Source organism: Bemisia tabaci, chromosome 2 (assembly GCF_918797505.1).
Source record: "Bemisia tabaci chromosome 2, PGI_BMITA_v3".
Classification (NCBI taxonomy): Eukaryota; Metazoa; Arthropoda; class Insecta; order Hemiptera; family Aleyrodidae; genus Bemisia; species Bemisia tabaci.
In genome coordinates, this window is record NC_092794.1 from 76663955 (window position 1) to 76690218 (window position 26264).

Consider the following 26264-nt stretch of genomic DNA (forward strand, 5'->3'; position numbering starts at 1 on the left):
AAAAAATCAAAATATGTCGACTCCCCGACGTGAAAATTAGATTCTACGTGTGTAAATACTTATGTATCGATATGCTGAACAGAAACTATGTGTGGACACAGTCAGAAGCCCGCGGCAACATTAATTCAACAGAAAAACTGTAAAAATTAGATCGGATTTTAGCCGCTTTGCCCGCCTCTCCTCGTTACTTACAACAAACCGTTCTTACACTCATCTCAAAATTTTTCTCAGAGCTTTGGGTTATTATCAGCTTCCATTTAAACTCCAGTTCGATGGCCGAATCGGCTGCCAAAAAAGCAAGCCACTGTTGAAGGGTTCTATGAGAAATTCGTGATATTATCGACTCTCAGGAAATCACCCCATGGCTAAAATTGGTGGTATAAATGTTTAAGTGCTTAAAATAATCGTATTCAAGAAACTAAGGAATTAAACTATGGAGTCAATTTCTTTTTAACAATATAACGGGATTTACTACCAGTGATTTAGCTATCATAGCCCCAGAATACTTTTAAAGCGCCTTTACGTTCCAGAATCTTGACGGATTTTTTTTTTTTTTCTTTTTTGCTTAAACGATTCAAGAGACATTGTAGTTAAGAGTATAAAGATTTTTCGATTTGGACGTATAAAAAATGTTTAACTCGTTCAGGCACACCGTGTATTGTATGGAGTACTGCTGTTATTCGACCGTTGTCTTCAGGTCAAAATTCTTACAAAGAAGCCCCTTGCAAGAGGGGAATTTTTGTAATTTCTCCCAGTTTTTTCAGCGTTAGGTATATAAATGAATTGCTTGTCAAATTCTGAGGTCAATTATATTTAATTGTAATTTATACTTTCTTTTTTCCCCATCATTTTATTTTTCGTATCGAGAAGTCGAGGTTTTGTTGATTTCTTCGGATTTCGATTACTGTAACTTCTCTTCTATTCGGCCGATTTTTATGAATGAGGTCTCTTTTTATTTGTGTTTTAACGGAGAGTAAGGAAAAAATTGCTAAATACACGCGAAACAATTTTTTTTTAAAATTGGATGAATCCTAGCGTGACGGTGAAATGGTTAATGAAGCGTGAGTAATTGGGGTACGGGTATCGGCCGCGTTGGGACCCAAGGCGGCCCAAGGCCTATTGTTCTTCGTGACGCCGACGCAGTGATCAGGAGCGTGGGGAAGAGAGGGCTGAGTGGACTCCTGTATGAGCCACGTTTAGAAAATGGTCTAATGAGTCTCGAGGCTCATCACAGATTGCACTTACCACTATCCTGCTGGCCCCGGCTATCAGAGCAAGGAGTACCAACTTTTGAAAAGGATAACAGTGGTGTGGAGATATGTCAAAGCAACGTTTTGAACAAAACGGAGTGAGTGAAATTCTCATTCAAGGAGTGCCGAACTGGTCAGCCATCCTCGAATCAGTTCGCTTGCTTCCGCTTATATATGCATATTTTAAATCAGCGCGCCCTACTCTTAGGCTTTTTTTAAAAAAAACCAAGTAACGTAGACTCTTGGTATTCACTGCACATAAACTAGCGAGCCCCAGAATGAGAAACAACTTTAAATCATAATTATTGACGGATAAATAAACTTTTTACACGCTTTGGAAAATCTCAGAAGTTCGCGGTAGTCACTTTTCGGTAAGGAACTAAGGGACTCGGTTATTGTATCGAGCAGGGTTCGAAACGATCGCAAAGGCGGTATACTACGTATACGCGCCAAAAACAAACATTAAAAAACTTTCTATATTACTTGCCGTTCTGGACGAGCAATGCGCGTCCGTCACGGCCAGCCAAGAGGCTGCGCCCCCTGGACCCCCGGTCACTCGCTACGCGAGTGACATTCGGCTCGCTCCGCGAGCCATTTTTCTCAGTGTTTGGACGTTTGATCACTAAGATGTATATATTTTGGAGACTTTGGAGGCAAAAATGATTTCGTCATAGAACCTTGTTGCCGGAGCGTGCCATCATTTGCACATGAATAGATGTGTGGAGATGACGCGATGATGGGGATCGATCATTTCTTCAAAAACGCATTTGACTGGGACGTCATCCCTTCGGGTGGCGGAAAAAAACAATTCATGGATCTCCTTCCGCAATTTGACTCGCTGAAGTAGCAAAAGTTCATCTTTACCTCTTAAGAAGATTATCGGTGGCGTAGGGGCCTAACAACTGCTCAACGATAGTATGGTGCGAGTTCCGAATCGCAATCCCCAGCGAAAATATTACCGTGCGGTGAACTAACCATCACCTTGCGGCAAGGTATTGAGGCCTTGCCACCCTCTCCGAGCCATATCCGAGCCCTCGCCGGGTCAGTTCGTGGAACTCAACGACTGGGAGTAATTATGCATGGCAACGTTGGAGACGAAAATCGTACCCAACACGGGGTATTTCCCGATGATGTGTCGCCTTTTTCAAGCCCTGCGTCTGGATATGGGTCTACAGTGTTGTCATAAGGTTTTATTCTCGGTTGTCGAGCTCCTTGAACTGGCTCGGCTAGGTCTCGGAGAGGATGGCAAGGCCGATACCTTGCCGCGATGTGATGGTTAGCTCACCGCGAGGTAATATTTACGCTAGGGAATGAGCCCACTCGTGTTTTTTTTCTTATACTTTCATCGCATATAAATTTCTCTGATGTTTTTGTTTTATTCCCTCCGATATTGCATATTAGTAATCATATCCTCATTTCATTTCCTTTCCCTTTCCTTTTTCCCTTTCTATAGCATATGTGTCCATTTACAATCATTGTTTTAAAATAGCTTTTCCCTAGTATACAATTGATGCCTCAAACGGAATCAATTGTTTAAATGACATTTCTGGCTAAATCATGGGTTTTCCCAGGAAGGCAGCCTCTCGTCCCTCCCGGACTCTATTGTTGCCAGATAAGTTGCTTTTTTAGCACTTTTCCCAATTCAAATCCGTGTAAAATATTCACATTTATCGCACAATCTGGCAACCTCTCGAGTGAAATAGAAAGAGGTGGAATCGCTGAATGTCTGAATCCTTCGAAGTTTATGTGACTGAAAAAATGATTAAATGATTATGCAGCTACAAGCAAAATCTTGCAAGCACTATTTCTGACGAACTGCCGGACCTATAAGGATGATCTTTACATGTATGTCATCTGTAATAGATGTAGATGTGCAAAAAATTATGAAACCCCGAACTTTTAATGTTGTAGAGCTTTTAAAGCTCATGTCACTTAAGTCCAATGTTAATAGCGTGAGAGATATGTCGTTTCCGCCAGAAACGTCAAGGTGTGGGATTCTACCTGAGTGACTCGAATAAACAATAAAACAATGGAAAAGCTCGTGAAGGGCTCCTCATTCGAAGAGTTGAGGAACGGTGCATCGTTCAGGGTTCAAGGTTCAAGGTCCAAGGTATAAGGTTTAACTCAATTTTCCTGCATTCTTCCGGCTTCGATTTGTGGCATTGATCAATTTACTTGATTGTTGAATTTCTATTAATATTTGCAGCAGATAAACAGCAGATGCAAAGTGAGAAGGCAGGCGCTGCGTCGCGTCGGGACGAACCAAATATTATTAAGTAACTCTTAACGGTCGAAATCCGATTTTTTTTTAAATTAAGTATTTAAAAATAAGATAATAAATGGAAATTTCTCCAGTAAGTGGACTGTGAAATTATGTGCATCCAACTATTCCTCATCATTTACAAATCTGAGAGTTACGTCAAAAATTTTGAAATCGATGCAGCTCGAACACGCGGGCCTGAGGGCGCGAGGCGCCCTCTCGGGGGTTGGGCCGCGTAGTAATTTAATACAACTGTCCAGGGTTTATGAATTTTTTGACTTCTTTCCATTTCCAATCAGTAGTCTCAATGTATTTATCTCTTTTTCCTCAGATATATGGCAGCCGGTAAGCATGTAGGTAAAGTCCTCATCAGAGTCAGAAATGAAGAACCTGACTTGTATGTCAAACCAGAATTTATTCCCCAAGACTGTCTCCCGAGGTTCAGATGCACAGCTAACTTTTCATTCATCGTCTGTGGTGGTCTGGGAGGATTTGGCTTAGAGCTAGCAGATTGGCTCATACTTCGAGGGGCAAGGAAAATTGTACTGACATCTAGAGTGGGTCTGCGCACAGGGTATCAAGCAAGTCGAATTCGAGTTTGGAGGTCATATGGTGTGGAAGTTGTCATTTCAACGGCTGATATCACAACTCACCAGGGCGTTGAGTTGCTGCTGAAGCAAGCAAACGCACTAGGACCTGTCAAGGGAATTTTTAACTTGGCTGTGGTGAGTGAAAATATTATGTAATTATGACTGAGAGCGATTATTAAGAATTTTCACTAGAGCTGTTGTTAGTCACCTTTTATTTATCAAAGCAACTATCATCAAGGTATTGAGTTTACTAGCCGTTCTGGGCGCGCTTCGCGCGCCCGTCACGCCTAGCCGGAGGCTACGCCCCCTGGACCCCCGGTCACTCGCTACACGAGTGACATTCGGCTCGCTTCGCGAGCCGATTTTGTAGTAGTTGCAAATTTTTTATCACTATATTTTGAAGATTTCATAGAAAACATTATGAAATCCTCACTCCACAATTAACTTGTAGAATAATAATGGCAGGGCAAGAAATAGACTATATCTTAAAATGGACGGTTCCCACTTAGTAAAAACAGCCAACACCACGTGAAGGTGAGGAACCATCGTTAGCCACTTTTTTTTTTTTTTTTCTTTACTTTTCTGAAAAAAAATTACTGAAATTTTAGTTGCGTCCCCTAAAAGGAAACACGGAGAAAAAAATGTGTGCATGGAACCCGAAGCTGAGATCATATGGATCTCTGAAGTTTTCGGATCACGCATCCGAAAAGTTAAGGTCCATCTGCCGAAGTTCGGGTCAGACAATTGAAGTAGTTCGGTATATACCGAAGATTTCAGGTCACACATCTGAATTACTCGGTGCATACCGAAGTGCTTCGGATTTCTGACTCAGAGATTTAGGAAAAACACAGTAGGGAACCAAGGAAATCACAGTAGAACAGAGAAAAAAATACAGTCGAATAAATAAAGAAAACTATTATCGAAGAAATTCTAATTATTAGAAAGTAATTAGCTGGCGTAATCAATGCGTAGCTGCATAGGAGCATGAGCGAGATTTATCATCAACTGACCGCTGGCCGCTAGGTACCTGGGTGGGCGAGCGACAATACGTAAGCGGTGGCATATGGTTCGATTGACAGAGGAGTGGGGAACGGTCAGACGTAGGGGAAAGGTTCAGGCTGAACCGTTCAGCACAGCGCAGCGTTAGTCACCGGGTGGGGAAGAGAGTCCGGGAGGGGACACTTCCCCTCGAGTGAAATAGAAAAAGGCAGAATCCTTCGAAGTTTATATTAATGATTTGAGAATATGCTTTTCCTTTTTTTTTTCGCAAAAGAGATTAAGTACCTACATCTCGCCTTTTGATTGTAGGTCAAATGACTTTTCGATATCTTGATTTTTGAAGATGTGACATGCTCTCTGACCAACTTCCTTTGTTACACTTTAATTGCAAATCTCTGTCTCAATTTGTTCAAAAGTTATACGGGTGCGTCCCAGGAATATTGGGTCACTCTGTAATTTCGGAACCTTCATAGTGTCCAGTGTCGTGAACGTGGGTGGCTTTACCATAGTTTATAGTAAATAATTTTTGTTACTTCTAATGATCGAAAGCTAAGTATTTAGCCCATTATAGTCGATCGGCAAAACAAGATCGAAATTATAAAATAAAAAATTTCCCTTGATGAAGCGGCGGAAGTAGTACGTAAACAAAACAATAACAAGTAACTGTATAAAAAGTATTAATACCATTACGACATGGGCCTTATCATGCTTGTATGTGTATGGATCTAAAGGACTGAGGTCACGATGGAGAGTTATTAATTTCTTTTGCTTTAAAAATTGCCAACTCAAATAAGCCAATCAACCACCGAAGATATCACCGAAGATATGTGTCATACCTAATGTGTCTTAAAACAATTGGTTGAAAGGCCGTTGAAAATGGTGTAAGGATTGAGCGGGTCAAAAAAATACCAGAAAAAATGAGCGTAGCCAAACAGTGATAAGTTTCCGAGGGACCAAAGAATATGGGATGACGGCTCAAAAATGGTGAAGAAACATGTGCTAGACCTAAAAGGTTGGAGGTGATTGTACCGAGAGATCAAAGAATGAAAGGATCGAAAAGAAAGAGAAAATGGAATAATATATGCGGTTTTCAAGTGAGAGACTATTTTTTATTGATCAGAAGGATCCTATCCTAGGTGATTTTATTTTTACCAGGCTCAAAGTGAGCCGGCTTCTACCATGGGTAGGAGACCTGAAGGGCCACCAGGCACGTAATGCGCCGGCTTCTGCTTTGCGCAGGAAAGTCAGAAGGACTTGAAATTTTGAATACTACTCTGTGTTGTTGCACTTACTTTTACTCCGGATTCATAAATGAATCGGCTTCTCCGGTTGGTGGATTTGATACAAACGTGAATTTAGTTAGAGATGTCTTGAAATTTTTCCTGGGTGAATTTAGATAGGACTGCCAAAAGTGGAATATTAAAGTTGATTTCGTGATGACCCTGGGAGATTAGCCGCTCCAATCGCTATAGATGAGTTGATTCAACTTGCTCGCCAAATTCGCTCCTTGACCTTGCTCGAGGAACTTGATTCTTGACTTGGGTTCGAGATTCCTTTCTGGCTGCTGCTTGAACTTGGTTGAGTCTTCGTTTCCTAGGTCTCGATTAGCTTGCTTCGCTGCTTGGTTGGATCTGGAGACTGAGTGTTGATCGGACGGCGCATCACTTAGAAGTGAGTTCAAGGAGCGCAGCGTCCCAGTATTTATACCGGTCGCGTGAGAGCGCTTTGCCGCGAGCTTGGCTGTGATTGGTCGACGCGCGCGCTGTGTGAGAAATTGGCGGGAGCACCGCTATGCGAGTTTGAACTTGGCGGGCGCTGTGGAGACTAAGTTTTGAACGTTTTGAATTGCGCGCCCCCGCGCGGCTCGTGATTGGTGCGCTGCCTCGCGTTCATTCTGAGGCCGGGGCCAATGGAATTCAGCGGAACTTATTGCTCCCGGGATCATCACTGTGATTGGATTTCTAATGATTATTAATTTTGTTCGTCACTGTGATTGGATTTCTAATGATTATTATTGTGTAGGTGAAACCGAACAAATGGATACATCTTAGGCAAAAGTTGAGCTATTAAAATGGAGAAATGACGAGAAGCGAGCCTTTCGATGAGGCACATGAAAGAGAGAGAACAGATGAGTGATTGTGAAGTGCAAATTGTAAATTATTTAATCGATGTAACATAGAATGAGCTCATCACTGTTGAAAAGAGATCTCCAAGTCCGAACAGCAGCGCTCATTTGTTTCATGCTTCAGTGTGTTACTTTCTTAATTTTGTATTCTCAGTCTGTGGAATGAAGAGCATCCAGTGCAACTCAATCACGCGTGTTACTTCACTCAAACTAGCTGTTAAGTTAGCTCAAAGTTCGTTAATTTTCCTTCTTGTTTGTAGACATACTAGGTACATACCAGTTTGTAGGTGCAGTTTTTCTTCAAGTGAGTGAACAATTGCATAACAAGAATTTGTTGGTTTAAAGAAGAAGAAGTGATCAGGAACGACATAAATGTTCATAATCTCACATTGTGTGATGTTTGCAGTCTTTTCTACAACGCACTGCATCAAACCAATAACAAAATTAAGGGAAGTGGAAAGTAGAGTACCTGGAAAGTCCTATGTCGGCCCTTGTTAATTTATTCAACTTACGAATTTTTAAACCTTTTTCCCGACTATTTTTTGGTCGTCAATTACATGTATCTACACTATGGCCATTTCGACTTCGTAAGCCATTGTCAGGTGTACATGTAAACTAAAAATGAAAATACCGTAAAAATTTCAGCTCAAAATATTCATTTTCGCTCGAGTTATCGAGTGGACAAGATTTGACCTCCCCCCACTTTCGAGCCCCACCCCTCAAAATCTTTTGCCTCAAATTTCAATTTTTTTTTCGCAGAATAGTAGTTCTAATGAGTCTCTACTAAATGCAAAAAAATTGGTCAAAATATCTTTCAACGTAAGAAAGATATAACTACTCAAAAATCGAAAAATCTTAAAAAGGCGGAAATATATATATATATATATATATATATATATATATATATATATATATATATCTTCAGGATCGATGCTCTTTGAGCGAAAATTCTCGAAAATTACGAGGTCGTACCGTCTGCAATAGGTAGATATTTCTTCGAAATCTACCTAAAAAGTGAATTTTTTGGAAATATATGTAATTTCTGAACTCAGCTACCCTCAAGAGTCCTTGAAGACTTATATTGGACGGTTTAAACGTTCAATCTAATTTATTAACACCCAGATCCTGCTTTTTGGCGCTCAGAAATTGGTCGGGGCGCGGTGGGCGGAAACTTCAATCGCTCATAACTCTGGAACCGTTTGATTTTTCAGCTGAATGAACCATTTGTTGGATGCGGAAAAAGGCGAACATTTTAAAAAACTGGTGTTGGTTCAAATGAAAAATTAAGATCTTTGTGTATCCTTTGTTTAAAAGAAATTTTCTAGACTCAAAAACTGGAAAAGGCACGTACGTTAACTTGAAAATGTGATTTCGGGATTTTGATCTTTAAACTCTTTAAGTGTAAAATTGTCGACGATTATTTGCCCAAACCGGACCTCGATATCTTTCTTTGTTCGAGAGATATCGAAGTTCATAGGTTTTGACTTCCACCCCCCCCCCCCCCAGGGCCCCCCAAAATTTGTTGGAGATCTGATAATTTGGGAAAAGAAGCGCTCAAGTATTAGTAATCAATAGACAAAGTTTATAGAAATTCCAGAGGGGGAGGGGTGGGCGAAAAAAGTTGTTTTTGCATCAAGCTCTTTTTTTGAAAACATGTGATAGGTACAATTGTCTACAAACCGTTTATAGAAGGTTACATTGCATTTAAGTGAGGCCAATATCTTTTCCTCTATATATTCCATTACCAAATTTGCTATCATGGCTGAAACAGGTCCTTCCATCGCAACATGTGATAAATGTGATGTGTATAAAGCCTGCCTGAGGATGTCCCCCATATGGAACGAAACGTCGCAGAAAGGAATGAATTACTATTTTGCTGCAAGCTGAAAATTAGGTGAATTTTTATTTATTTATTTATTTATCTATTTATTTATTTATTTATTTATTTATTTATTTATTTATTTATTTATTTATTTATCTGAGTTTCAGAGTCATCAAACGTCTCCTATACTAGACCGCAATTAAACTATTATTATTGCCTTGAATTTTGTACACCTAGTTTCAATTAATTTTCTGTTCTTAACTTGCAGGTCCTCAAAGATGCATTGTTTGAGAATCAAACAGTGGAGGACTTCGAAGCATCGTCCGGGCCCAAAGCCAATGCCACTATTTTCCTGGACAAATTGTCTCGTAAACTGTGTCCAGAACTCGAGCAGTTTGTAATTTTCTCATCAGTGAGCTGCGGTCGAGGTAATGCTGGACAGACTAATTATGGACTATCCAATTCAGTCATGGAGCGGATTTGTGAGATGCGACATGCTGAGAGTTTGCCTGCCCTTGCAGTTGAGTGGGGAGCTGTTGGTGAAGTAGGACTTGTGGCAGACATGGCTGAAGATAATTTAGAAGTTATAATCGGTGAGAAGTCATAAACTAAGTAACAATTGATATTCTATGGTACTTAGTTGTTATTATTTTATAAAATGAGCCGTACTATTTAGGAAGATTTTTATTTTAATAGTTTTAGAAGTTATCAAAGTCCTCTAAGCTTACCTCACCTAAAACCAATTTATTTGTGTATTTTTAAACGCCATACAGCCAGATGGAACTTTAATTACCTAAAATTTGTAACTCAACTCGTGACCCACCATAATGACATCTGAATTAAATAATTGCAGCTACATGAGCACAAAGAGCTGTCGCAGATATAAGTAAATTTTACATTTTCGATCAGTGGAATGAGATAACAATTTCAGATTACCTGTAGACAACAAATTACTTACCACAGAATAATTCAAAGTAAGCTTGAAAGTAAAGTTTTGAACCCAAACTCTTGATTAAAAATCTAAAGGAAGGCAATTAGACAACTCGATCAAAATTTTGGAAAGAGCTCCAAACTGAGACTGAGAACACTTCGACACTTTGACAAAGAAATCTGTACTCTGTGTCGAAATGAAAATAAGACTTCGGATTCCTTTGGTAAACCACATATGAAAGGATACCCAGCAGCACAATAATGCACTGTAACTTTTATTGACAAGGTTAAGGACACAGTGAAATCCAAATGATTAGGAATACTTATAGCCTTTGAATCAAAGTGGCACAACAGTTAATGTCCAGGCCATTTTGTTGAAATTCTGTTTCTATCAGTGACAGAAATTGGAAGCAGATTTGATTTGATTTTCCTGCCCTCGTAAGAAAGAAAAGGGCATCTCTAGGTATCATTAACTTCTATTTCGCCAATTCAATTAAGTACGAACATTGTTTTGCCATTGTTTTTCGTTTTTCCCTCAATGAATAGGTACCTATTTTTATACTATGAAATTTGATTGAACTAATTCATCTTTACTATAATTGATTGTGTTTGTTTCTCAGGAGGGACACTACAACAGCGAATCTCCTCTTGTCTAGAAGTGCTAGATACATTTTTGCGACAAAACCATCCTATCGTTGCCAGCATGGTTGTCGCAGAAAAAAGAGCCGGTGGTGGTGGGGCTGGGAACATTGTGGACGCTGTTGTCAATATTCTTGGTACGTTTTTGTCAAGAATTACGTTTTGAGAATTGACTAGCACATATGATTAAGAGCACATACTTGTTTGGTGCGGAATTTTCAGTAAAATTTTTAAAATTCTAAAATCCAAATCGAACGTTGTCACACCGTTCAATCTGATTCAATTGATTTCAGTGAAGCTTGGTTTCAGAGGTATTTGTTAATGGCAAATTCCATTTTTAGTTGAATTTTTGCCATCGAAAATCCAAGGTGGTTGATATGGCTTAAAACCCTGCCTCAGCTCCTGTTTAATCGATTCTACTGAATCTTATCGGCAGGGGGTATTTCTTGACGAGAAACTCGACTTTTCAGTTCAATTCCCAAAATCCCAGAATTCTAAATGAGGTATGTTGTCAAAAATCCTACCCAGGCGCCAATTCAATAAAGGGTGCAGGTTAGTACACGGTGTCCCAGAGCACCCGTACCAGGCCTTTTTCTCGGTTGATTTATGTCGGACGAAGTCCGAGACCGTGAGGGTAAATAGGGTATTGACCCCAAGGAATCCGAATTTCATGGTCTCGAAAACCTCCCAGCGCCCCTTGGGGGGTAAAAGGGGGGTCACGATCCTAAAAGTCTGTGTTTTCGATCAAATTCCGATTCGATTTCATTAGAATTGAAAATTACGGTAAACACGTGAAATCGACCCCTAAAAATCCATACTCGAACCACTTTACGCCTAAAAACGATCCCTTAAAAAGGGGGACTGCGGCCCCCTCAATAATTTTCTATTGGTCAAAAGTTGACGCAGATTCTCCAGAAAAAGATGGTTTCCCAAGTAATTGACCCCAAGGAATCCGATTTTCATGGTCCCGAAACCCCCCTATCCTCCCTTGGGGTGTAAAATGGAGGACACCATTTCCCCCGACTTTTGAAATTTTGCCTTCATTTCTTCCCCATCATCTTCCCCAAAATTACACAGGAATCGATACTCCTAACTCGCTTTCTTAAGTAAAAATCTAAAAAATGTACCTTCCTGCCTCTCAAATTTAGCCACCGCATCTTGGATTCAGAGCACCCCCTTTGACCGGGGCGCTGTTTTGACATCATTAATGGAATCCACACCACACCAAAAATTACATAAGAAATGATACCTCACTGCCCAAAATCACGTAAAAATCGAAAAATGGCCCATCCGCCTTTCAAAGTTGGCCGCCATCTTAAATTTGGGGTACCAGCTTTGACCCGGGGGCTTTTTTGACTTCATACTCGTATATGAAATTTGCGACCAAAATTACATGGGAAATGATTCCCCACATGACACTATAGGAACATTTAGAATACCGAAATCCTAAATCAACGGCCTCAATTTGTACGCCATTTTGAATTTTCGGCATGGGAGGGAGTTCCGGGGTCAGACCGTAGTAGACTTTTAGAATGTTGTTCAGGAGTACCTACTGATGACGTTTACGTAGGAAGAGTTTCTTATAAGTCCAGTAAACGAAGGCATATAGGATACGTCTCCGGCCGAAAACGAACATACGGCTGGATTTAGGCCCAATCGATTCTTCATATGAAAAGGAGTTTTTAGCCAAAAGTCCCCATGAGTCCCCTTAGGGAACTGCGCACAGTGGTCCGATGAAGTTGAAAATTGGGCATGTTTTCAAAAATTCACCACGAAGCGAGAAATGGACCTAGAGAGTTCAATTGTTTTTAAACTGTAGGTAATTGAGTCTTCTTTCCGAATAAACTATAGTTTTGAATGTCAAAGTAATTTAAATATGAGTAAAATGGAAAGAAATTGAAAATTGAGAATTATTGACCGGCATTTTCTGTATTTACGTCCTTATGAAGACCCGGATCGAAAAATACCCTCAGTAAAAGTTGTAGATCGTTCTTTAAGCGTTGATTTGGTATATTACATCATAGGTTTATCTTTAAAATTGAGGGAGCAAAAGCGCAAAAACGGAGCGGGTCGGCGCGCGGCCGCCTATGTTTTGAATTGTAAACTGGCGATTTTAGGTGGCGGATGATGGCAGTGATGGTTAATACACCTCTGCTCGTCTATTTACGACCAAAATCAATCATTTCCATTATAAAGGCTCTTTCCTAAAGCGCCATAGTTGCTAGTTTTCACTTTATTATTAAACGTCCACTAATTTGTTCTGGTAGCGATTCAAGTGATACTTACGGCTTTTTGGACTACATTTTAAAACTCCACCCCTTGTAAAGCAACAGTGCAACTACTTTTCAATCCCCTTTAGAATCAATTAACTGCCCTGATCCCCCCCCCCCCAATTTTCCAGAAAGTGACAGAGAAAGTGTGAAAACTGGCGACTTTATTTTTCTATTCAAAATTATTATTTTTTCTTGAAGTGGGAGGCTCACGTAAAACTTGACTTGACTCTCCTCCCCCTTCGTAAGATCCCGTGAGTCAAATTTAGACCAAACCCCTCCCCCCCTTTTTGAGTATCTTACGCAAGATTTGTATTTTAGGGTAATGTTTCAGGCTTGCACTCTTCAGTTGTGTACAAATTAACTTCTTTTTTTTTATTTCATGCGTTTTCTGTAAAGAGTTACTTACCCTGGTAAAAATGATAGGTTGATAACAGTTGTAATCAGTAGCGGAAATGAACTGATATTAACTGATATCGACGGTTACCAACTGATATCAGTTGAAAGTCTACAGATATTTGATGAGTAACAGTTGGCACCAGTAGAGGTTACACTGATACCAACTGATACCAGTTGAAAGTCTACAGATATTTGATGATTGTCAGTTGGTACCAGTAGAGGTTGTACTGATACCAGATTATACTCAATAGATCTATGTTGAGCCTCAATAGGTAACAGTTGAAATTTGCTACGTATCACTTGAGGTTCAATTGATATCGGTCCAGCATGAACTTTCATCTGTTGAACATCAACTGATCCAAACAGATATTCAATAGACGTCAATTTAAGTTTAAACTCAGTCCAATGAGGCTACGTATGCATTTTAACAGGACGATCTGGTTGGCATGTTTGACAAGGCCCATTAGGCCACTTCATCAAGGCATCTAGACTTCAGGGCCACTACATCAATAGAGATATTTATATTACTTTAATCCCTTTTCCATTCAATTTCTTTCTACGGTAGGTAAATGCATTATTTTATGGTTTTAAAATCTCGAATACCTTATGCTGATTATTTGAAATTCTACGGCCGTTCAAAGATTATGTCACTTGCTAAAGAAATGAGGAGTTTAAGGACAGTGCAATACGTAGGTGGGTACCCAGCGCTGCTTGCTGTTACACAAAAATCGGTCCTTCACACCAGTTCCATGGGTTTGTCGGCACGGGAGCATGGATTTTATACCAAAAATTCTGTGCGATGCCTACTTCAATTTGTTGTGATTTTGATCAGGAGAATCCCCCATGTAAAAGGGGGTATAATGTGTAATTTTTGAGCCGCTCCCATCGTAACTGATCTCATATTACTAGATACGATATTTGGTTGATACTATCCCCAGTAAGAATTTTTTCCCCCTACAAAAAAGGAGATAAATTTTAACCTTTTTTTTTCTTAATAAGCCGTAAACATTAATACAAAACATGTAATATTTATCCCATGGTTGACGGCTCTTAGAACGCTTTCACGTTTAAAAAAAACGTAAATTTATATACATTTCTATCTTTTTTACGTAAAAATGTCCTTAGGGCGTTAACCATGGAATCAATTCTACATCTTTTCAATTTTTTTCTCACGCCTGGTAAAATTACGTAAAAATATTGGAAACTAGCAGTCAACCCGCGCTTCGCGCGGCGATATTGCAGGAAACAAATCGGAATATCTCATAATATATGCGTATAACTTTTAATTCACTGATTTTATTTGGATCGCTGGAAAATTAATGCATACTTCTATAATTTAGGACTGAGTCAGGGAAATATAAGGTTCGTTAAAAAGTAACCATCCCTAGTACCGTGTGACACTATTGTTAACGAAAAGTTTTTGTAACTTGTCAAAGAGGTTTTTGAATGATCCTCGAATAACTTTTGATGAGCTAGATGTAATGGTTGTATCGCAGCTCTTGCACTTCTGTTCGATATTGTCAAGAATCATCTGAATTTTAAAAAAGTGTCCGCTTGTTGGATACCCAATATGCTCATTCATGCATACAAGTAGAAGCGCATGAAAGCTTTAGCAGACATTTTGGAGATGAACCAAGAATTAGATGAAGAATTCATGACTTAAATCACGGCACCTTAATTACGGGATGACCTTAATTACGGCAACTATGTATTGTCCATGAGATGCAGATGGACCCATTTCCTTAGCTCATCAAAAGTTATTCGAAGATCAATTTTATCAGCCACCCGTACGACCCACGTTTCTAGTGACCCGTACACTGAAAAAAAGTTCTGTTGTCACAAACCAGAATTTCTGGTTGTATTTCGCAACCAGATTTTCCGGTTGATTTAACCAGAATTACATTTGACTCAACTAGAATTTGGTGGAGTCAACCAGACGTCTGGTTGAGTCAACTGTAATTCTGGTTGAATCATCCGGAAAATCTGGTTGCGAAATACAACCAGAAATTCTGGTTTGTTACAACAGAACTTTTTTTCAGTGTACGTGCTTCGCACGTATGAAACATACAATCAGAGAAAACAGAATTCATCTCACAATAATCAATAATTAGTAGAACATGAATCGTTTCGATGTATAATACCACATTATAATGCGGCGTTACTATTGTAATTAATTATAATGTATTAGGGGCATTATAAGTCTTTATTACCACGTCGGAATGAAATGTTGTAGAATGAATTGAAAAGCATGTTGGCAAAATTTATTGAGAAAACCACTATTAAAACGACAACTACAGTTAATTTGAGTCCCACTGGAATTAATAGTTAAAAAATCCATGATTACACAACAAACCCACTATGAAAGCAACAACTAAAGTTCAGAAATAGTTAGGAAATCCATGATTACACTAGAAAACCACTATTAAAACGACAACTACAGTTAAATTGAGTTCCACTGGAATTAATAGTTAAAAAATCCATGATTACACAAGAAACCCACTATGAAAGCAACAACTAAAGTTCAGATAATGGAAAATAACTGACCCAAAACATTCAAAAAGATGTTATTTTCATCAGCTGCTCAGTTTAAAAAAAAAAAAAAAAAAACAAAGTAAAAACGTTCGTGGGGAGGGGGGAAGGCGAATAAATATACGAGCAGTAAGCGTAGAAGAATAACTATGGAAACATAAGAAAGCTCAAAAACTTTCATCAGCTGATAATCGGATGAAACATAGAAAGGCCCGCAGTGTTGCCGTTCATAGCATAGAACAGCGGAAATCAAGGGCCAATTACGCGCGCAGCTAAAGGTATCCGACGGCCACCCGGCAACGGCCGCGTCAGGAAATATACCCGCACTGCTACGTCTCTCTTTCCAACACACACGGGCTTACGGGAATATCCGCGACTTCCGACCGCGGTTACTCGCGAACGGACGGGCGGATCGCGAAAAGAAAGCTTATTGCACCCCTCGGGGACAGTACCCGTCGAACGGCTAAGTTCGCACCGATTCCGACCGGTGGGAGCAGGGAGGCGAGCGTGATGGATGAGTGTATGATCAATGTATTTCCCTTTTATTAGTTAGATTACAATAACATTTACTTACGTAAAAAATATATTAAAAATAACGTAAAACTGAAGAAAAATAATCTTGGTACATCAAGTGTTTACATTTAAGATTCTAAAAAATTTAAAAAACTTTTAAGACAATTTTTGAACCACTCACTTGCATAAAATCTTCTTTTCACGGAAGCGGACGCGTTTCGGAGGTTACCTGCCCTCCATCATCGGCGCGACTGGTCAATTCCAATCAGCTGATTTCGGTCCCGGATTATTTCCCGTCCCTCCATCGTTGTCACATCTCGAGTGTATTGTTGTAAACAGTCTGTTATTTACTCCCGTTAGATCCGTATTAAAAATGTTGTTCTTATTTTGGTACATGTAAATATTTTCCCATATGTCTAGTTTATTTTTCTCAGTGACTTTTCTTAGCAGTTTCGGTTCAAACGATATTTCGTGTCCTTCTTCCCAGTAGTGTAGAGCTACTGCTGATTTCTCTGTTTGTCTATTTCTAACACATCTTTTATGTTCTTGGGCTCTTACTTTCAGTGAACGGCTGGTCTGTCCTATGTAGAATTTATTGCATTCTGTACAGTTAATTTGGTAAATACCTTTCTCCTCGTTGTCAGGTCTTCTGTTTTCAATCTTCCTGCTAAATTGTTGGGCAACATTGAACCTATTGGTGAAGCTTAGTTTTATGTTGAACTTCTCAAAAATCCTACGAAAAGCTGGGGCATATTTCGGATGGTATGAGAATTTCTTAAACCTCATCTCGGCTTTCTCTATATTTAGCTTTGATGTTTCCTTATTTAGGGTTCTCTGCTTCACTTTTTCATTCAATTTCTTGATTTCTCCTTTGTTAAAACTATTCTTTTCTGCTATCTCTAAAATTTTCTCTATTTCTATTTTGTAATCAGTTTCGTTCAAAGGAATGCTGTTTGTTCTGTGTAGCATGAAGTTGAAAGCTGCGAGTTTGTGTGGTCTGTGGTTGAACGCTCTGTTGTTGATATATGTTTCCGTGCTCGTAGGTTTCCGATATATTCCGAATTTGAGATTATCTTTGTCCCTATGTACGATTAGGTCTAAAAAGGGAAGTTTTTGTTCTTCTTCTACTTCAAGTGTGAATTGAATTTTCTCGTGGTATGAGTTAAGAATTGTAAGGGCTTCGTTAATATGGTGTTTTTTTAGTATCTCTAAGACATCATCTACGAACCGAGACCAATGTTGGAAAATTTTCGGGTATTCTTTAATAGCTCTGCATTCAAATTCACTCATGACCAGCTCAGCTGTCAACGAGGAGATCGGGTTGCCCATCATTAGGCCGTCTAATTGTTCGTAAAGTTCATTGTTGAAGTAAAATGCGTTTTGAGTTAGACATAAATTTACTAGTCCCGCATATTCTTTAATTTTCATCGAGCTTATTCCATTTTTGTGTAGCCAATTTCTTAAGGTGTCTAGTGCCAAGTTTACTGGTATGCTAGGGTATAAAGATTTTACGTCAAAGGAAACAATCCTGTCATCTATTTCCAGTTTTATATTCTTAAGTTTTTCTACTAACTCAATCGAATTCCTTACACTCTTCGATTCAAAAATTTCATACAACTTGAATCTCTTGATTAACCATTTTGCCAATTTGTATGTGGTGGCTTCTCTACAATTTACAATTGGTCTCATCTCTTTTCCCGGTTTATGGATTTTCGGGTAAGCATATAAATAAGGTAGCTCAGCTGTTGTGTTGGTTAACCATTTCTTCTCAGTTTCAGGGATTACACTTACTCTGTCCAGGTTATACTTGAGTTCCTTCTTATAAGCGCTCAGCGGATTCTTCTTTACTTTCTTAAAATTACCATTTTCTAGTAGTAAGTTGCAGCGTTGTATGTAATCAGTCTTCTCCATTATCACGGTGTTGTTCCCCTTATCTGATTTGGTGATATACAAGCCTTTCTTCTTCAGGTTACTAATCACTCGCCTCCTGTCGTTATGAACTTTTTTCTCTTTTTCTGACTGTTTGCCTATGCTCTCTAGGATGGGTATACATTTCTGGTGTATTAAGAACTTTTCATTTTCATTAAGACCTCTAGTTGCGTTGTCAATGTCAGCTATATATTCAGTTATTTCTGTGGGGTAGCTGTAACAACTTTTTAGTCCTTGTCCTAAAATTTCTAATTCTTTCCCTGTTAATTTTTGACGTGAAAGGTTAATGACGTTGTCTGGAGCTGGTTGTTTACATTTCGGGCGATATATCTTATTACATAAAATCGCTAGCTTCTTTTTTAAAGTATTCTTCTTGTTGTGTTTTTCTTTACTTAATCGGGTGTATAAATGCCTTTCAAAAGAACCCCAGAGTTCTGGTCCAAAGTGGGTTCCCAATCTTAAATGCATGCTGTAGGCCCGATTTTCAAGAATACTTCGTTCTCTGTATTTGTCACCGATTGTTTTTTGCAATAAAGAGGGACGGGAAATAATCCGGGACCGAAATCAGCTGATTGGAATTGACCAGTCGCGCCGATGATGGAGGGCAGGTAACCTCCGAAACGCGTCCGCTTCCGTGAAAAGAAGATTTTATGCAAGTGAGTGGTTCAAAAATTGTCTTAAAAGTTTTTTAAATTTTTTAGAATCTTAAATTTTACTCTTGTGTAGTGTTTTAAACTCATAAAAAATCGTTTCATCAAGTGTTTACATGAATTTCACTTCAAATTCATATCAAAAAATGTAAAAAGAAGAAAGATGTGATTTCGAGGAGACTAAACATTTTTCATATAAAATTTACATGAATTTAAGTAAATGATTTCCTTACCGGTGACAACTTGAGCCCTTTTTTTAACATAATTTTATCACTACACAAAAAGAACGTGGCAAAAACACATAAAAATTATCTCGATCATTTTTTTTCTTAACTGAAAATTCATATAAAGACATATTAATTTTTTCAACGCTCACCACTCGAAAATATTTTTTTCCATAATTTACACATAAAAATTACATGAAAAGAATGTGACGAAAACACATAAAATTACCTTGATCAATTATTTTTTTCACATTAAATTCATATAAATATGTTTATGAAATTTTTTTGACCCTCCCGCAATAAAGATTTAATTATTTGTTTTCAAATTTTTTTCATGGTTATTTTCAAGTTCTTATAAGTTGATTATTGATTTTTCATCATTTCATCTTCTTTTACATCTTTAATTATTATGTTTGGTTTCGCATTTTGTGTTTCTTAGTCTCATCTTTAAGGAAAACATAACTTGTAAAACTTCACTTACATTTTAAGTGATTAAAAAATAAAATGAAAAAATTAAGTGTAGATTCAAATTCAACACAAAAACATCACTCTCTGTCAAATTGATTCTAGTGGGGGCCCTGAAATGGCAAAAATACGTCTAATTTGATCGCATGCGCGGATGGAGTAGTGGCTCTGTCTCTTGGACGATCACCTAAGTTAAACAACGCCGAGCGTAGTTAGTACTTAGATGGGAGACCGTTTGGGAATGAGCGCTGCCTGCTAAGCCTCGTGTCAGAAATACGAGAACGGTAATTCCCAGCAGCGCTCTCTGGTCGTCAAATCGTGAGATAAACGTGAGAAACTGAATAGATACGTAAAATTACACAAGCAGGTAGTGCGTTTTTACTTTATGTCTTATCAGTTGATACATGGTACCAACTGATACCAAGTATCATTTCAGATCTGTTGATACTTCGAACTGCCACCACTTATCAGTTTAGATCAGTTGAAGCCATCAACTGACCCGATCTCAATTGATGTCTACTGATGCTCCGCGCCAAAACACCGTTGACAAACTGATACACCGTCAACTGATCATTTTTACCAGATAACTCACCAAGCGACTTAGTCACTCGCAGACTTCATCTCTGGGCCCACCGCAATACCGCGCAAGGTTCCATGAGGTGATTCCATTTCAAAATTCCGGTACGACCTCGTGAGCCAAACTTAGACCTTACCCCTCCCCGCTTGAGAAACTTACGTGATACTTAAACGGTTTCCTAGTTCGGCCCAAAAATCGTAGAAAGTACCTACCATGAAAAATATAATTTACCAAAAGTTTTAATAGTTCGTTTTTGCGTGTTGATTCAGTGTATGGTATACCTACTTTGACCGTAGGATGGGCTCATTTTGGAAAAGTGGGAAGCTAATGGTGACGAGAGGCTTTTTTATGTCGGTCGTATAGCAAACCGATTGATTACACGAATGACATGGACACGAAGGCGATAATGCACTTTTCTTGCGTTATCGATGCTTAGAATCTGCCGCAAAAAAAGTGCGCGACGGAACGGGCCATAAAAAAGAAGACAGTGGTTTTGTCCATCCGACAGACAAATAGCATAGGCCATAACACAATTTTCCATTTTTTATCCGTTTTTCTTAGTGAATTGGTAAGCACGTGAAAATTGGGACTTAAAATTTTAGACTCTTTTCATGGTAGATAAGGAGGTTGCAAGAATTATTTCATCTAGGGATATTTTCGTAGCTCCGATGAGAGCCAAGCAGGGTCAAAGGATTTAGTTCGCTTATCGATTTTTTTTAAAGAAAATTTCGCCTATTTCTTTTTTTTTTGAGAGGGGGCTGAAAAATTGGGCCTCCAATTTTTAGAGACCTTATTATAGAAGATTAAAATGGTAATAATCGTCTTGTACCACTTCAGAGGCAATAGCAAGAGGTAAGAGAAAATCGCTAAAAATTCGCTGATAATGGTTTCATTAACCTTTCTGTTGCCTCTTAGATGGTACCAAACGCGCGACCACTGCCAGATAATTTTAAAAGCTTCTTTTTCAAGTTTGAAAATTCTTTGAAAATTGAAGGCCTAATTTTCGTCTAGTTACTAAATTATTAAAAATATTTGACGAAAATCACTGCAAAGTGTTTGCGACCTTGATATTGGTACCAACCTGCCCATTAATATACTCATTACAGCCTCTTAATGTCTTTTAAATAAGCTTTTTAGAAAAAACAAAACTCTCATTTTTTCATGCTTACCAAGCCGGGTTGAAAATTAGTAGAAAGTAAAAATGAAGAGACTTAAGCCCTATCGAGCGATTCAGCTGAACTATATGCTTACACATATATGGAACAAGAAACCGGGCATCTAGGAAACCAAAAATAGCACTCGATTTATCATGAAAATGTTTCCCCAAAAACCGGTAGCAGATTGTCTGCATGTTTGCGAAGTCAATTGAAGAAATCTACAAAATCGTGGAAATGGCGGTCTCAATTGTGTATCCAGCTTTTCTAGGGCATATGGAGGACAATAGATTATTTTTATCCAACATTTAATAAGCACGCTTCAATGAACAACGAGCTGCAAGTATCAACTCCAGAAATGAGGACTAAAGGTAATTTTTATTTTGTGTAAAAAGTTTGAAAGAGTCTATAGCAATGGCGTAAATGGAGGGCCGCACTGAGGGCGAGCCCAAGGCTTTAAGGGGACCAGTCACTTCCTGAAATTTTGAAATGGAATCACCTCATGGAGCCTTGCGCGGTATTGAGGTGGGCCCAGAGATGAAGTCTGCGAGTGACTAAGTCGCTTGGTGAGTTAAGTAACTCTTTACAGAAAACGCATGAAATAAAAAAAAAAGAAGTTAATTTGTACACAACTGAAGAGTGCAAGCCTGAAACATTACCCTAAAATACAAATCTTGCGTAAGATACTCAAAAAGGGGGGAGGGGTTTGGTCTAAATTTGACTCACGGGATCTTACGAAGGGGGAGGAGAGTCAAGTCAAGTTTTACGTGAGCCTCCCACTTCAAGAAAAAATAATAATTTTGAATAGAAAAATAAAGTCGCCAGTTTTCACACTTTCTCTGTCACTTTCTGGAAAATTGGGGGGGGGGGGATCAGGGCAGTTAATTGATTCTAAAGGGGATTGAAAAGTAGTTGCACTGTTGCTTTACAAGGGGTGGAGTTTTAAAATGTAGTCCAAAAAGCCGTAAGTATCACTTGAATCGTTACCAGAACAAATTAGTGGACGTTTAATAATAAAGCGAAAACTAGCAACTATGGCGCTTTAGGAAAGAGCCTTTATAATGGAAATGATTGATTTTGGTCGTAAATAGACGAGCAGAGGTGTATTAACCATCACTGCCATCATCCGCCACCTAAAATCGCCAGTTTACAATTCAAAACATAGGCGGCCGCGCGCCGACCCGCTCCGTTTTTGCGCTTTTGCTCCCTCAATTTTAAAGATAAACCTATGATGTAATATACCAAATCAACGCTTAAAGAACGATCTACAACTTTTACTGAGGGTATTTTTCGATCCGGGTCTTCATAAGGACGTAAATACAGAAAATGCCGGTCAATAATTCTCAATTTTCAATTTCTTTCCATTTTACTCATATTTAAATTACTTTGACATTCAAAACTATAGTTTATTCGGAAAGAAGACTCAATTACCTACAGTTTAAAAACAATTGAACTCTCTAGGTCCATTTCTCGCTTCGTGGTGAATTTTTGAAAACATGTCCAATTTTCAACTTCATCGGACCACTGTGCGCAGTTCCCTAAGGGGACTCATGGGGACTTTTGGCTAAAAACTCCTTTTCATATGAAGAATCGATTGGGCATAAATCCAGCCGTATGTTCGTTTTCGGCCATCAAAATACTTACTTCGTTTCCTGGACTATATGCAATTTGTTCCGGGTCAAACCGTATTTCTCCCTGACCACTTTGCTAAAGCTCAAATCGTGATCTTATTACCTACAGACTCTTGAAGGGGCACAGAACTGGATTTTAAATTGTATATAGGCTCAACCAATAATCTGTCCTTTCATTGACAAAAAGCAGGAGGGGAAAATAAATTAAGAAAGAAAGAAGGGAAAATCTCTCAAACTCTTGTGGATGCAACTGCACCCACGTGCACCTATCACGCGCCGCCTCTGAGAAGAACTAGCCTGATAAAATAATGGTGTTCGTCATTTTGTATGTAGTTAGCTTAAAATTCAGTCTAAGATTGAAATGTATTTACAGGATTGCGTGATTTGAAGACAGTGAGCCTCCACTCAACCCTAGCAGAATTGGGTATGGATTCCATGATGGCTGTAGAAATCAAGCAGACGCTAGAAAGAGAATTTGAGGTTTTTCTGACTCCACAAGACATTCGGGGGATGACGTTTGCAAAACTACAAGACATTGCAGCCCAAACAAATTCTGAGGATAAAGGAGTATCTAAAGGAGGATCAGGTAGGTAAGAAACTGAATAGGTGTCGGGAAAGAGTAGAAAATAAAATTATCCTGAGATGTTTAGCGGCAAGTATTCATGAGAAAAGAAAATTTTCCTCGCCACTTTTCCGGTTTTCCAAGTGGCATTATATCTAAACGGAAAAAATATGTGACGGATTCTAGTAGGTGTACTGGCAAGATACAACAAAACAACCTGGCAGACTGAAGCTCTCGTAAAAACACTTTTACCAACCAGCTCCGAAAATATTATCATAAAGTAATGTAATTGTCCAAATATTTATTGGACAGCAAGCAGCAAAAAACTTCGAGTCTCTGACCATAGAAGTGGGTCTTTCTTCCCAGAATCTTCATTAAAAATAAGAATTATTGAATCCTGGAACTATCGTACCTATCTATAAAACTCCTGTCTACCATGTACGTTTCCAGATTTTTGCATCCAACTGGGTTAATGGTACATGCTAAGTTAGTGGATGATAAAAGGCAGAGGTCTTGCCTTGCAAGAAAGAATAATAAACAGGAACTTTTCAGTTCTAAGGAATTGATATCAAAGTTCAATTCGTTTTGGAACGTTTAAAGTTCTAGGAACTTTATCGAAAGAGTTTTCAAGGAAAGAGAATGTCACTTCAAAATGTTCAATGCGCAAATCGGAACAAATACTAAGCTGTAGAAAGTTTTTCTGCTCTTCGAAAAATGCTTAAATTACTAGAACATTCACAGATTTAAAAAATCATTGCTCAAAAGAGACGACTGAGCTGCAATTATCTCAAGGACCTTTATTGTTGCGTATACATTTTCAAAGAGGGTTAAGGTGAGGTTGGGTAACTGGGCAGGAGTTCGGAGAAAAATGTCAAAATTTCAACTTCATGATTTTTTCCCCATCATTATATTGACTGTGGAGGCTACTTTTAAATTTTTTTTAGTAAGTACAACACCTTGTCTAAATGTAGGAAGAGTCAAAAGTCGAATTTCATCTTTCATTTTTTTCCCACAAATTTTCAAAAATTTCCCGTTTTTTTCACCCAGTTACCCAACGTCGTGGGGTAACTGGACTACCCCCCCCCCTTAATTTTTGAGGGGGGCATTATTTTTAATTCTCATTGGCCAGAAGGTGATGTCCTGCTCATGAAGGTTTAAGAAAATGTCATTTGAATGTATATAAACATGTTTAAGTGGTTAAGAATGATGTCGTAACAGTTAGCGGCAAAAAAACCCTCAAATCTGAGAATTGAATAACGGTAAAAAAAAATCGTTTCCTTGTAGATAAATGCTTAGAACTTTTTTTATTACTACTTATAAAGTAGTATTGTATACCAGGACACTGTTTGGCCACTTTTAGTGAGATTAAGCATGATACATTTTTAAAAAATGAAAAAAAATTAAGCCGCAAGGCTGATCTGGGATAGAGTCAGGCGCCAAAAAGTTCCCTTAATTTTTAAGGGGGGCATTATTTGTAATTCTCATTGGCCAGAAAAGAATGTCCTTCTCATGAGGGTTTCAGAGAATTTCATTTGAATTTATATAACCATGTTTAAGTCGTTAAAAGTGATGTCGTAACAGTTAGCGGCAAAAATGTAATTAAGTAATGCTTAAGTTATGCTATAATTGACTTGAGTTAGAAGTTTAGTGTGCTGGGAACCCTGATTATTGGTCTTTGGCACTTAAAAGTCCACAATAGTCAATTAGTTTTGAAATTTTCAGAAGTTAACAAACACCGAAACAGCAACCTTGCAATGGGTAACTGGGCAGGTGCCACCACTGCCACCTGCCCAGTTACCTTGGGGTGGGTGCCCAGTTACCCCACAAAGGGAAAATTTTCAAGGTAACTGGGCATCAACCCTTTGCAGCCATTATTTTCATCCAATTACGTTGTAATTACTCACGCATTACACAAATACATCATACATGAAGAAGAATTGTCAAAGTTGAATAAAATACTTGCTGGGAGTGAGATATGAGGCTCTTTTCGGGACCACCTCTGGCGTTGTTTTGAAAAAAAAGCTGTATAATTTTCGGCACTCCACCATTCACCATAAACATTTTTTTTGAAGTTATGTTTACATGTTCTAGATGGTTTACGTCATAATGAAGGTATGCCAACAGTGAAAACAATTTTTCCACTAATCTGGTAGAAATACAGAGGGTACTGCCCAGTTACCCCTCCGCCCAGTTACCCAACCTCACCTTATGCAAAACGGCCAAAAAATGACCCCGCGGGGATTGTACGAAACTTTGTGGGATGATTGTATAGGTCATTTTGGGCCTGCATCTGGCTGCTTTTAGGCGAAAACCGCAGGGAAACAGCGTTGCCATTTGTTAAAGTCGTAACCTTCAAACACCCATAACTTTCGCAAAAATGCAGTTACAGAGCTCGTATTTATACCAAAAAATGCGGAAAATTTTGCTCCATCGACCTACTCAAAGGAAATTTTTATTTGAGTCCACTGTTGCCACGTTTTGGCCATTTTTTAAATTTTCATAATGATTAAAAATCACGTTATCGGGTAAAAGTGTGTTTGCAGTTGGTGGGGATTGAATAAAAACCTGTCGGAATTATTGTTCGGTCGATTCCGCATCCATTGATATGTTATACTTTTCTGAGAGGCTTAGGGAATCCAAGTTACAGCGATTTAAAAATTCGGCAACACGCCCGACGCCCGATTTTGACGCTCGTTAAGGTACGTTTCGCGACTCCGTGTTGAAGGAGAACGCCTAGATAAAACAA

General features: G+C 38.7%; 1 protein-coding gene across 1 annotated transcript in view; it reads left to right on the plus strand.

Moving 5' to 3' along the window:
- The window catches only part of FASN3 (Fatty acid synthase 3), a 253540-nt gene that overhangs the window by 191457 nt on the left and 35819 nt on the right, over nt 1-26264 (plus strand). The window contains exons 29-32 of the mRNA XM_072296313.1: nt 3842-4235; nt 9315-9639; nt 10597-10752; nt 23330-23542. Of these exons, the coding sequence (XP_072152414.1) occupies nt 3842-4235; nt 9315-9639; nt 10597-10752; nt 23330-23542 (1088 nt within the window). The remainder of the gene's footprint in view (nt 1-3841; nt 4236-9314; nt 9640-10596; nt 10753-23329; nt 23543-26264) is intronic.